Below are 13,322 nucleotides of genomic sequence, written 5' to 3' on the forward strand. Positions count from 1 at the left end.
GTTTTATTGATTTTGTTTTTATTATTGTACATTATCAGAACAAGTACTAAAATTTCGGCTTTTCTAGAATAGTAAGTATCCAGAAAATATATACCCATCTATTAGCACTAATAAGAAATTAAGAAAAACTCAATGTGAAATCCTGCTTAAATGTCTAGTAATACCCAGGCCAGAGAGATAGTACAGCAGGTAGGGGGGGCGTTGCTGCATGCAGTCTACTCCTCAGCATCCCATATTCCTGGAGCACCGCCAGGAATAATTCCTGAGTGCAGACAGAGCCAGGAGTAGCCCCTGAGCATCTTCGGGTGTGACCCAAAGGGGGGGGATATAAAAGGAAAAAATTTCTAGTAATACCAATTATAACTAGTTATATAATAGTTGACATTGGCAACTATCACCTGATCTGCCTATTGTCTGTCATCTACAAGCTGTTTACTCGAGTTATCCTTAAGAAGATTGGCAGAACCCTAGATGAAGGACAACCATGCGAGCAAGCCGGTTTCCAAAAAGTGTTCAGCACAATCGACCATATCCACACGATAACCAAGCTCATTGAGGTTTCTCGGGATTTCAAGATGCCGCTCTGTCTAACGTTCATTGATTTAAAGAAGGCCTTTGATTCTGTTGAGACAGAAGCAGTCATTGAAGCCCTAGCCAATCAGGGCATTCAAACGCAATACATCAGGATCCTCCATGAGCTGTATTACAGATTCACTACCAAGATATCACCATTCTACAAGGAAGTGATCATCGATGTCAAGAGAAGGGGTTCGGCAGGGTGATACCATTTCACCGAAACTCTTTAGTGCCACCCTCGAGAACATCATGCAACAACTGGAATGGGAAGGAATGGAAATGAAGATAGACGGTTGGCAACTACACTACCTCTGCTTTGCTGATGATATCGTTCTAATAACATCAAACATTAGCCAAGCGGCACAAATACTGGCTGACTTCGTGAGTGTGGAAAGGTCGGACTATAGCTGAATCTCACAAAGATAATGTTTATAAGAAACGGTCTCGTTCCTCATGTTCCATTCCCTCTCAAAGGGACAAACGTCTCCGAATGCAACAGTTATGTATACCTAGGTCGAGAAGTCAACATGACAAATGACCTGGTTTCTGAGTTGCGCAAGAGGAAGAGAACAGCTTGGAACACCTTCAAGAGCATCAAAGAAATAACTAAGAGGACGAAGAACCTCTGGCTCCGGGCACATCTCTTCAATTCCACCATTCTTGCTGCATTAACATATGCCTCAGAGACCTGAGCCCTATGAAAACAGGATGAAAACACTACTCGGGTCTTCCAAAGAGGAATCGAAAGAGCTATGCTTGGAGTATCACGTTTCACTCAAATGAGAGAAAGAATCTGGAGTTCCGACCTCCATCGACGGTCAAAAATCAGGGACGCTGTCTCGTTTGCCAAGGCATCAAAAATCAGATGGGCTGGACATGTAATGAGATTTGGAGACGACCACTGGACTAGAGCTGTTACAGACTGGATTCCACAGGACATCAAAGACCGCATGGCCACCCACCTACCAGATGGCCAAACTTCGTCAAGACCTTGAACGATCGGTTTGAGTGTCTTCATGTTCCTAGAACGAACAGATGCCATTGGGCTACACTAGCATGCGACAGGGACAAATGGAGATGTTACTGGCGCCTGCTCGAGCAAATCGATGAGTAAGGGGAAGTCAAGTGATCAACTAGTTGTATACAAAAGAGGGAAGTGATAGTGGAGTTGGTAGGGCACTCGCCAGCTTGAACCACATAGGGTTTCCCACCAGGGGTGATTCCTCCTTGCAGAACTTTGAGTGAGCCCTATTTAAAAGAATAGTCTTTTAAATAGATTAAATTTAGAGTTACCAAAAATCACCACAGGGGAACTGGGGAGATTTTGTTAAAAGGACTGGATCACATGCCCAGAAAGCAGATCCCTGACACCACATGGACCCCTGAGCCAGCACTGCTGAGCTGACCCAAAATCCATCCAAAGAAAAGAATGCTATGGGCACCAATGATTGATACTTTACAACAATTACTCCCAAATCTGCCTTTGGGTCAAACACCTGGCTGCATGCGATCAGGGCTTATTCCTGACTCTGCTCAGGAATCATTGGTGGCCTTGGGAACAAATGGGGTCCTGGGGATAGAACATAGTCAACTGCAGGCAAGGCAGCTGTACCTGGTGTATTATTTCACCAACCCAAATAATTTTATTTTTTGAAAAAAGCCTGGGTCAGAGAAACAGTACAGCCAATGTGTAGAGCACTTAACCTTGCATACAGCCCACCAGGTTTAATTTCTGGTACCACACATAACGTCCCCCAAACACAGCTGGGTGGCCCAAAATCCAAAAAGAAAGGCTTGTGTGCTACTGATAACAAGTCAAATTTTTGCTGTTTTAGCATTTTTCGCAGGAAATTCTAATGCACAGTCAACATTGAGAAGTCCTGTTATTACAGAGAGGGTAGAGAATTTTTCCTATTCCTCTGCAAATTAACTAAAAGCCATGGAAACTGAAACAGAAGGGGGGTGGAAGAGGGTCGACTGGTAGGAACCCAAGAAGGGACAGGAGTTGGGGGTTCTTTTTGTCTTCTGCATCACGAGCTCAGGACTGCAGGAACCAGCAAACTGGAAATACAAACAGCTCAGACCAAAAATAAAAACAACCCCAACAGGCCTCTCTAGCCACAGCACCAGGAAAGAGGCAGCCTAGTAAGACAAATTTAGCTAACCACCGCTCAGTGCCAGCCAAAGATCACTGGACCAGGTTGCAAAGCAGTCAGTAAAAATAGGTCTACTGAGGGGTGAAGTGATAGTACAGTGAGTAGAAGATTTGTCTTGCACCTGGTCTGCTCTCTGGTTTGATCTCCAATACCTCATATGGTCCTCTTGAGCCCACCAGGAGTGATGATCCCTGAGCACAGCCTGGTGTGGCCCAAAAAAAAAAAAATCTGTTGGGCTGGGCATATATAGAATTAAGGCTTATGCGTGTAGTTGACCCTGGTTTGATCCATCACCACGAGTAGCACTAGGAGTCCTGAGCACTGCTAGAGATAGCTCCCAAATGAAACAACAAAAAAAGCCTCCAACAATTTCAGGCATCTTTAGGGCCAAACGAAAGATGTAAATTTGGGGTCCTCATACATGGAAAGTAAGTACCAAGCTACTTCCCTGACCCTTAAGGAAAAATTTTAACATTGACCTATATATTAATATATAGAACTACTAAAGCCATACAAAGAGACTCAGAAACACTAGGGTGCTAGAGAGATTACAGTGGGAAGAGTACTTTGTACATGCAACCAACCCGGATTTGATTCCTGGCACCACTCTGGACTAATCCCTCAGCAGTGAGCCAGGAGTACGCCCTGAGCATCACCAGGTATAGTACCAAAAGAAGACTAAACAACCAAAATAGAATTCTAAAATTTCTAAGGTTGGGCTAGAGAGAGTACAGTGGGCAGTGCTCTTACTTTGCAGTGGCCAACGCCTACATGTGCCAACAGCCAGTGTGGGAACCGTAGGCAACTTCCCTAATCTCAGCAACGAGCATAATGAAGGCAAGGGAAAGGGGTAGCACACTGCACTGCACTGTCCTCCCCATGTTCACGATTTGCCCAGCTGGCACCAGTAACATCTCACAACAAATTGTGAGACTTGTTACTGTTTTTTGGCATATCCAGTACATCACAGGTAGCTTCCAGGCTTTGTCTTGCAAGATACTTAGTAGCTTGCTGGTCTCTGAGAGGGGTGCAGGAATCAAACCTGGGTCAGCACAGCAAGGCAAATGCGCTACCTGCTATGCTATCGCTCCAGCCCAAGGGAAAGGGTAAAATAAACAATGAAATAATAGAAACAAAATTTTTGTCTATTGGGAAAATAACACCCAAAAAAGTAAACGAATAAACTTAAGCCCTCGGCTTATCGATAATTACTTTAAATATAAATTATAGTAAGGACCAGGGAGAAAGCTCAGAGGTTGAAGCACTGCCTGGCCTGTGAATGAATGCATGAGATACTGTTTGGTCCTGGCACTGCAGACCAAATACCCCTGCAGGTGTGGCCCTGGGGGCTTCAGCAGTTCTGGTCCCAACAGCCCCCATCACTGAGCCCAAGCACTCTCCTGTCCATCTGTTTTGGTTCATGGGCCAGGGAGATGCCTCAAGGTCTGAACACAGGTCTAAGTTCAATTCCCAGCACCATATGATCCCTAGAACTGCCGGGAGTGACCCAAGCCCTGGTTTCATTCAGCCTCATAAAATAAAAAATTACACATGTAGAACTCTTACACTTTTATTTCATTTCAGACAGTTGGACAAGGCATCTACATTCTAGCATATCTTAACATCACCTAAACAAGTGAAAGACAACATATATTTATATATACATATATAAGGCAAGGGGAAAGGTCATGATTGTCTAACAGGGACTCTGAGTCCCTAAATAAATTATCTTACAAAAATATCAAACTTGCTTTTCTACTTTTCTCGGTAAAAATGAAAAAAATAATTCACATTAAAAAAAAATCTGATGGCGGGTATAGCAGTTACGATCACCTTTTATAAGCTGTGTCCTTTGAATAAATATTTTAAACAAATTTAAACTTTAAAGAAATAGGTCAAGTAATCACCCTTTATTTGTTTGGTCCACTAAAGACCACTGAAAAAAACTGACATTAAACTGGACTCAGCCCTGCCCATGAAGAGTGACCTATGCGCCACCAAGGCCGGCTCTGTGTGTGGGAACCACCAACACTGTGCAGCAGCCTTTGCCAAGTAGCTGTATCTCGTGGAGCCCCACTAGCCTATCCTAAATCAATGTGAAAACAAAAGAACACATTGCCCACTTCGATATTCGGTCAATTTTAAACAACTTCTGGAGCTAGAGAGGTAATACAGTGGGTAAGGCACTTGCCTTAATGCAGTTGACCCAGGTTTGACCCCTGGCACCCCACATGGTCCCCTGAGCCCCACTAGGGGTAATCCCTGAGCACCACTAGGTGTGGCTACCAAACTAAACCAAAACAATGTAAAAATCATGTGTTTGAGACTTCAGAATTACTGAACATGTGATAAAATCCAACACTGCTTACAAATACCTGGACAAGCACACTCAATACTCTGTCTTCTTTCTTGCTAGTCTACTCCTGTTGCATTACATGGCCTTGGCTCCTTAAAAATAGAGATTTTTTTTTTAAATGCTACATCAAATTTTTCTATTCTAAGACCCAATTTTAAAAAGAAGTGCAAAAAAGAAGTGCACGGGAAGGGTATAGGCTTCTCTGCATCTCTTCACACTCTGTCAAATTAATTTTTATTATTAAATTGCAATGACCACTACACAAACAAATGAATATGATGGTATGATGGTTCTGTCCACAATATTCAAGTCTCTTACTGAAAAGATACCAAAATATGGCCAGAGTGGCAGTACAGAGGGTAAGGCATTTGCCTTGCACCCGGGCTCAATCCCAGGTATCCCATATGGTCCCCTGAACACTGCCAGGAGTAACTCCTGAGTGCAGAGCCAGGAAGAACCCCTGAGCACTGCTGAGTGTGACCCAAAAAGATAACCAAAATATATCCAGTAAACACTTTCCATTCCCATGGCTTAACTGAGAGATGAATCTAATCATTTTAAAATCAATTATCATAAAATTGGGCCAAGGGCAGCTACAGTGAAACTCTTTAAGTCAAAGACATCCACTCAAAAATCCAAAAATCTAGAACACCAACACCTTCCATCCAGGATAGAAAAACGAGCATCCAAAGTAAAGTGAACCGCAAGTTTGATCAAGTAACCAATCAAAAACTACTTCCCTGTTATTTGAGCTAATAGTTACTCGAAGTTTAAAGTTTCCACCTTCACTATTATTGATGGACCCTAGAGTCACAGCTTCAATGTCAAATGTGACAGTGGATCCAGAAGTAACTGCAGGCAACTGATTAGTCATTTCTTTTCCATTTACAAAAACTGCACCTGAAAGGTTAAGGGAAAGAAAATATCTAAGAACGGAAACATTATTTAGGTAACAGCCATTTCCTAATGCAATATAAAGAAACACTTTGAAGTGGCAACTGATCAAAGCCAGTATGTTTTCATGTTTTTTGAATGGCGGGGTGGGGTGTGGGGGAGGCCCACTCTGGCTATGCAGACAGCGTATGTCTTGGCTCCATGCTCAGGGATCACTCACAGTCAGGCTTGGGGGAGCATATGTGGTGCCAGGGATTGAACTGTGGTTGGCTGCATACAAGGCATGCATCCTGCGCATTGTACTAACTTTCCAGCTCCCTTTCAAATTTTTTTTGCCACTTAGCCACATTCCTGCCCCAATATTTTAAATAAAACTAATTAATGATCCCAATCTCAAGTAAAAGGGCCGGAGCGATAATACAGTGGAGAGGGCATTTGCCTTGCATGCAGCTGACCCGTATTCAATTCGGCATCCCATATGGTCCTGAGCCTCACCAAGACTGATTCCCAAGTGCAGGGTCAGGAACAACCCCTGAGCAAACCCCTGAGCATTGCTGGTGTGACCCAAAAAGAAAAAAAAATTCTCAAGTGAAAAAAATAAAAACTTTAATTTTCTATTTTGGAAAACAGAGGTACACTTAACTGTACCTCTGGGAGCTGCTTCCACTGGTGCTCAGGGAACTATGGTGTGCAGGGATCTAATCCAAGTCTCACAAAAACAAAACAGACACTGTGCCACAGAGCCATATCCCTGGCCCCCAGGATTCTCTTTTTTAAAAAGACTATAGGGACTAAACATGATTGTCACTCATTGCCTCTTTTGCAAACCACAATACCCAATAAGAGAGAGAGGGCAGGGGGGTATGACCTGCCACAGAGGCAGAGTGGGTTGGGGGGAATGGGGGGTGGGAAGGATACTGGGATCCGTGGTGGTGGGAAATGGGCACTGGTGGAGGGATGGGTATTTGATCATTGTATAATTGAAACTCAAGCACAAAAATGTGTAGGTCTGCAACTGTACCTCATGATGTCTCACTATTAAAAATCAATTAAAAAAAAACAGACTATAGGGGCTGGAGCAATAGAACTGCAGGTGGGGTGCTTGCCAACTTGGTTTCAATCTTGGGCATCCCAGATAGTCCCCAAGCCCCACCAGGAGTGATCTCCTAAGCACAGAGCCAGGAAAAAGCTCTGAGCACCGCCATGTGTGCCCACACCCCACCCCACCCCCACAAGAAAAAAGGTCTCAACTCCACTGCCTGACGCAATGTTGCTACTGGGACAGATCCGAACCCTGCTATGGAATCAAGGTGCTTCAGAGACGGACAGCTATTTCTCACCATTGGTGCTAATGCACACCGCCTGATCCCGCTGCAGGGACTCATGGCCGTTCCTCTTTTCTGCACACACTCCGATACTGTCTCTTCTGTCTGGCTGTCCCACAGTTTCCACTCTTAAGAAAGAAAGAAGAAAGAAAATTTCATTCTTTCTGTCATTATGAACATGACACCCAACAATTATGAAGCTTAAAAAGAATTATCACATCAAAACTGCCTTTTTTAAACCGTGGAAGCTCAAAGTGATCAAGCATCGGGGGCTGGAGAGATAGCAGAGCGGGTAGGGCGTTTGCCTTGCACGCAGCAGACCCGGGTTTGATTCCCAGCATCTCATATGGTTCCCTGAGCACTGCCAGGAGTAACTACCAGGAGTGATGCTTGAGCCCAAAGCCAGGATAAGCCCTGAGCACCGCCTGGTGTGCCCAGAAACAAATATATATTTTTTTTTAAAAAAAGTGATCAAGCATTTATTATCTAGTGGCACTATTCTAAAAATTAAGTCATTATTTCCCCATGTATAAATCATCTGAGTTAAAGCTCGGGACACAGCTTAGCAGAACTCTGCCTGTGCAAGGCCCTGGGTTCAATCCACAACATCATGGGAAAATTAATCCCATTCAACTCATAGAACTCAAAAAGCAGATGATATTATTATCAAACCTATTTTATATACGAGAAACTAAGGAACAAAAGAAAAATAGATTGTGTGTGTGTGTGTGTATGTGTGTGTGTGTGTGGTGGGCAGCAGGGGGTGGGGAGGTTAGACACGTGGCAATGCTCAGGGGTTACTCCTGGCTCCACTTGGGAATCACTTCTGGCAGGGCTCCTGAGATGCCAGGGACTGAACCCAATTCAGCTGCCTGCAAAGCAGGTATCTTATTCTCTGTACTATCGCTCTAGACCCCAAAACAAGATTGTTTTCAAAGGTAAGTTAGGTGACTGATATTAGTTATGTGGGGGTTTTAGACATTCTTTTGGGGGTTTCACACCTAGCTGAGCTCAAGGATCACTCCTGGTGGAGCTTGGGACCCCATGGGGTACTAAGGACCAAATCCTAGTTGGATGCTCACAAGGAAATCACCTTTTCTACTGTACTTTCTCTCCGGACCCTAGTTCTGTGTTTTAGTCCCAACTTACATACCATGACATACTCCCTATTACCAAGCTCCAATTTCCCTGCACGACAGGCCTCTCTGGAGGGAAGAAAGAGTGGATGGGGCTTCTGGTTCTCCCACTGTTCGCATCACTGCTGGACAGCTCAAGGGACAGCATCTGGCTACCAAGGGGAGGGAGCAGCGTATTTTGGATGCCTGGTACCCACTGATTACAATGGGCCACTGAGGGAGTGAGTACAGCAGGTTGGCACTTGCTTTGCACACACCAACACAGGTTTGATCCCCAGTACCCCATACTCGGTTTCCCGAGCCCACCAGGAGTGATCCCTGAGCACAAAGCCAGAAGCCCTGAGAACTGCCGGGTGTGGCCCCAAAACCAGAAATTTTAAAAAATATTAAAAAATCACTGTCACTGTCCTCCCGTTGTTCATTGATTTGCTCGAGCGGGCCCAGTAACATTGTGAGACTTGTTACTGTGTTTGGCATATCGAATACATCACGAGTAGCTTGCCAGACTTTGCCGTACGGGCGAGATACTCGCGGTAGCTTGCCGGGCTCTCTAAGAGGGGCAGAGGAATTGAACCCGGTTCGGCAGGGCTGGCTGCGCACAAGGCAAACGCCCTACCGCTGTGCTATTGCTCCAGCCCCAGTTATTAAAAAATAAATAAATAAAAAGGGCCAGTGGGCTCTGTAGAGAACATGCAGTATCATGAGAAGACACTAGAGGGAGCCAGACAGCGCACCCTCCTGAACCAGAAAACTTTTCTGACAGTGCACTAGCCTTTGGGTAGTCACAGCTGCCCTACAAAGGTTCCAGAGGTGCCGGGGACCTACGGCTGGGCTCCTCTGTAAAGGCATTCTGCTTATGGAGTCAGGCTCCAAGAGTGGAGGGGAGACTGCTTTTTCAAATGTGTAGATCCCAGCACAAGACTACAGGCTGTCAAAGAACCAGGAGAGGGGCCAGAGAGACAGCACAGTGTAAGGCACTGGCCTTGCACACGGCTGACCTGGGTTCGATCCCTGGCATCCCATAGGGTACCCCGAGCACTGCCAGGAGTGACTCCTGAGTGCAGAGCCAGGAGTAATACCTGAGCATTGCCAGGTGTGACCCAAAATAAAACAAAACAAAAACAGGATAATATAGCCAACCCAAACAAAACAGGTCTCCTGAAATTATTATTTTACTTTTGGGGCCACATCTGGCAATGCTCAGGGGTTACGCCTGGCTCTGCATTCAAGAATTATTCCCTGGGGGGGTGGGCCCAGCCAGTCTGGGTGCAGGGCACTGCTGGCAGACCTGGGACCTGACTGTCATACGGGGCACAGGTGGGAGAGCTGTGGCCGAGGGGCAGCGGCCTTGGCCAGTCCGCAGTGATCCTCGTACTGGACAGTCGCTTGTCCTAACAGTACCACGTGGAGCCAGGCATGACACAGTCACTGACATTCTTGTGGGTCTTTTAATCGGGGGCCCCGCCAACACCTCTTGGGAGAACAGGGAAGGGACTACTGCCCCGTTTTGCAGCAGAGAAAATCTGAGGCTTAGATTCAAAATGGGTTTTGCCTAAGGACACCCAGGCAGGTGAGGATGGCCACTTGGTCCCAGGTCCTAGAGCTTAGAACCCAGGTCCCTTTTCACAGAGGCTCTGCCTGGCCAAGCCAGGGGATGGAAAGCCAGAGACTGGCCACAGCTCTGGTCTGTTGGGCTTGCTTTCATTGTGCTTTGCTTGGAAAGATTGGCCCCTTACTGTAACCGTCCAGTTCAGAGCTAAAAATATCCCGAAGCCAAGTCATGGATACACCTGCACGTAAGGAAAAATCCAAAGTTTAAGAACCTGTTGGCCAAGTAGAGAAGGCCAAGCAGAAAACAGCCCAAAAGATTTAACGGCCATGATCCAGAGACTCACAAATAAATCTCGGAAGAGAGCAACAAGCTGCAGAGATGACTCTGGACCCCACCCAGACTGAACCTCAGATCTGGGGCAGCTCGTAGCGGGGTCAGGTGGAGGGACTCACCCACCCTAACAGAGCCCCAGCAGCCAAAAACCCCAGAGCTCTCTAGCCACCATGTTCGCGGCCTATCTCCACCGGCTCAGATGAGCCTCATCCATGAGAGAGTCTGCTGAGAAACTCAGGTATGTGGGTTTTGTGACTGAAATATCCAGACTCACATGGAGTCGGGAATGGGCAACCTGCCCCCAACTTCCCTGTTCTTCCTGGAGCCTGGTAGTCATGCCCACCAACTGCCTCGGGCACCAAATAAGCCCATTAACAGCCAGGATCCAGAGACTCACAAATAAATCTTGGAAGAAAAAGAGAGTAACATGCCGTAGAGATGCCTCTGTACCCCTAAGTCACCATCCAGTTAAAAATTTAACTTCAAACTATTTAAAATTTTAGAACTTCTGGAGTGTCCGACTGCGTTCACTCTATACCACTGATATATCAGGAGTGGTACACTACACTGGATGAGTGTAAAGTAGAAGGCAACTGATCTCGATTTAAAAAAAAAATAGGGGCTGGAGCAATAGCACAGTGGGTAGGGCATTTGCCATGCACGCGGCCTACCTAGGTTCACTTCCCAGCATCCCAAGCACCACCAGGAGTAATTCCTGAGTGCATGAGCCAGGAGTAACTCCCGTGCATCACTGGGTATGACCCAAAGGGAAAAAAAAAATATATATATATAAGCACACAAGACTCAACTTGTAACAGCATGTTAGTAGTCTCTTGCATAAAGGCTTAATGGCTCCAGACCGAGATAGAACAATCTTCACACACTTTCTTTTAAGCAAACTTTGATCATTTTTAGTGGATTAGTCATAATAAGCAATACAAAATAAATTATTTAGGGCCTGCTTTTGGGATAGGTTTGGGTGGTGGTGGGGAAAAGCCAATATATTGGGTGGTGGGAAGGTGTAATGGTTGTGATTGGTGTTCGAATATTAAATGCAATAAATTTTTGTGAACAACTTAATAAAAATAAAAAGAAAGAAAGAAAATAGCCCAACAGGAGCTGAAGCACAAAGAGCGGAGATCTACACCCTCAACAGTGATGAGGGAACTGGAGCAGCAGCTGGATGGGTCCTGTAAGTGATGCAGCAGAGAGCAAGACCAGGCTTCAGGGTCTAAGCGACGTGCCTTGGAGGCTGTGTTGGGGAGCACCTTCCAGTTTTTTTTTTTTGCTTCTTTTTGGGTCACATCTGGTGATGCACAGGGGTTACTCCTGGCTCGCATACTCAGGAATTACTCCTGGCGGTGCTCCAGGGACCATATGGGATGCTAGGAATAGAACCTGGGTTGGCTGCATGCAAGGCAAACGCCCTACCCGCTGTGCTATCGCTCCAGCCCCACCTTCCAGTTTTAAATTGCAATGGCCATTTGGAGCCTTTCTGAACTAGACATGGAAGTTTAGATTATTCCTAAAATTGGATCAGTCTTAGCTTGTCTGATGCTTCTGCTATAGTGATTTCCCCAAATAGACCAAGTGCTCACTGAAAAGACTGGTCTTATTCTAAGAGAGTAGATTTTGTTTTTAAAGAAACATTTTCGGCGGTGGAAAATGGGCCCTGGTGGAGGGATGGGTATTTGATCATTGTATAATCGAAACCCAAACACAAAAATTTGTAAGTCTACAACTGTACCTCATGGTGTTTCACTAATAAAAATTATTTAAAAAAATTTTTTCATCTTATCTGAGGGGGGAAAAAATTGGTGTTTCTTATGAAATTAAATCTCTGAAAAATACAAATACAGTTAGTAGAAATGTTTAAAAAAAAAAGGAAGAAAGAATGAATTATTCCCAGCAGTGTTGAGGGGACCATATGGGATGGCGGGGATGGAACCTGGGTCAGCTGAGTGCAAGGACAGTGCTCTACCCACTGTGCTCTCTCTCCAGTCCTTCAATACTTCGTTTTTCTTAAAAAGACATGCTAATATTACTCATTCCAAGTAGCAGATATTACAGTATTATACAACGAAGAATCTTGGGCTGGCTTTGATCCCGGAAATGAACCTCGAAACTCTGATGTTCCCCAGGTAACCAGGGCATCCTGGCAATTCTCAGGGCCTCCGGGCCCCTCCTGACAGCTTGTGCTAATGAGATGACTCAGGGAGCCCCTCCCTAGATTTATGATAACAAGGTGACTCAGGAGGGGTGCACCCAGAGGGAACAAACATGTCATTAAAGGGCTGGGGCTTGGAGTCTAACACTAACAGATGACCCTTTCTTGAGAGTAAGTGGAGTGAGTCTGTCAACCCTCAGTCCAGGAAGCACCCTGGGCCATAACGATCACAGGGGCAGCTCAAGTCAGACTGTGTCCTGAAAACAAGGCTGTCCTCCTGCCTAGGACGTCCAGCCCTCTGCCCTCTGCACCTCTCCTCTGGGGTGGGCATGGGGGCGGGGGTGTCCCTGCACTGTAAAGAAACCAGACTTGGGGCTGGAGCAATAGCTCAGCGGAAAAGGCGTTTGCCTTACACATAGCAGACCCAGGTTCGATTCCCAGCATCCCATATGGTCCCCCAGGCACCGCCAGGAGAAATTCCTGAGTACAGAGCAAGGAGTAACCCAAAAAAGCAGAAATAAATAAATAAACCAGGCTTTCTAGTGTGACCAACTTTTCTAAGATTCTATGAGCTAATCAAAGAGATCACAGAAGTTCAGGCTGATGACTGGAAGGCCCCGATGGACAGCCACTGTGGGGAGAGCAAGTGAGTGACCCGCAGATCCCTGGAAACAGCACCAGAGGCGGTGGCCCTCTGAAAGAACAGCATTCTTCAGCTGCGATTTCCCAGCAATTAAATTTACAGTTTGCACAACTAATTCAAATATAATTTCTCTTTTATTCTGGGTGGACCCAAGCAGAGCTTAGGGGGGTCCACAGGTCACTCC

General features: G+C 45.7%; 1 protein-coding gene across 1 annotated transcript in view; it reads right to left on the minus strand.

The window, feature by feature from the left end:
• Nucleotides 1–4,299: 4,299 nt before the first annotated feature.
• Nucleotides 4,300–13,322, minus strand: part of CRLF3 (cytokine receptor like factor 3) — a 39,860-nt gene continuing 30,837 nt past the window's right edge. The window contains exons 7-8 of the mRNA XM_056126851.1: nucleotides 7,323–7,435; nucleotides 4,300–5,988 (exon numbers count right to left, since the gene is read on the minus strand). Coding sequence (XP_055982826.1) covers nucleotides 5,732–5,988; nucleotides 7,323–7,435 — 370 coding nt within the window. The 3' untranslated portion in view covers nucleotides 4,300–5,731. The remainder of the gene's footprint in view (nucleotides 5,989–7,322; nucleotides 7,436–13,322) is intronic.

The sequence above is a fragment of the Sorex fumeus genome, unplaced genomic scaffold (assembly GCF_029834395.1).
Source record: "Sorex fumeus unplaced genomic scaffold, SorFum_2.1 ptg000063l, whole genome shotgun sequence".
Lineage (NCBI taxonomy): Eukaryota > Metazoa > Chordata > Mammalia > Eulipotyphla > Soricidae > Sorex > Sorex fumeus.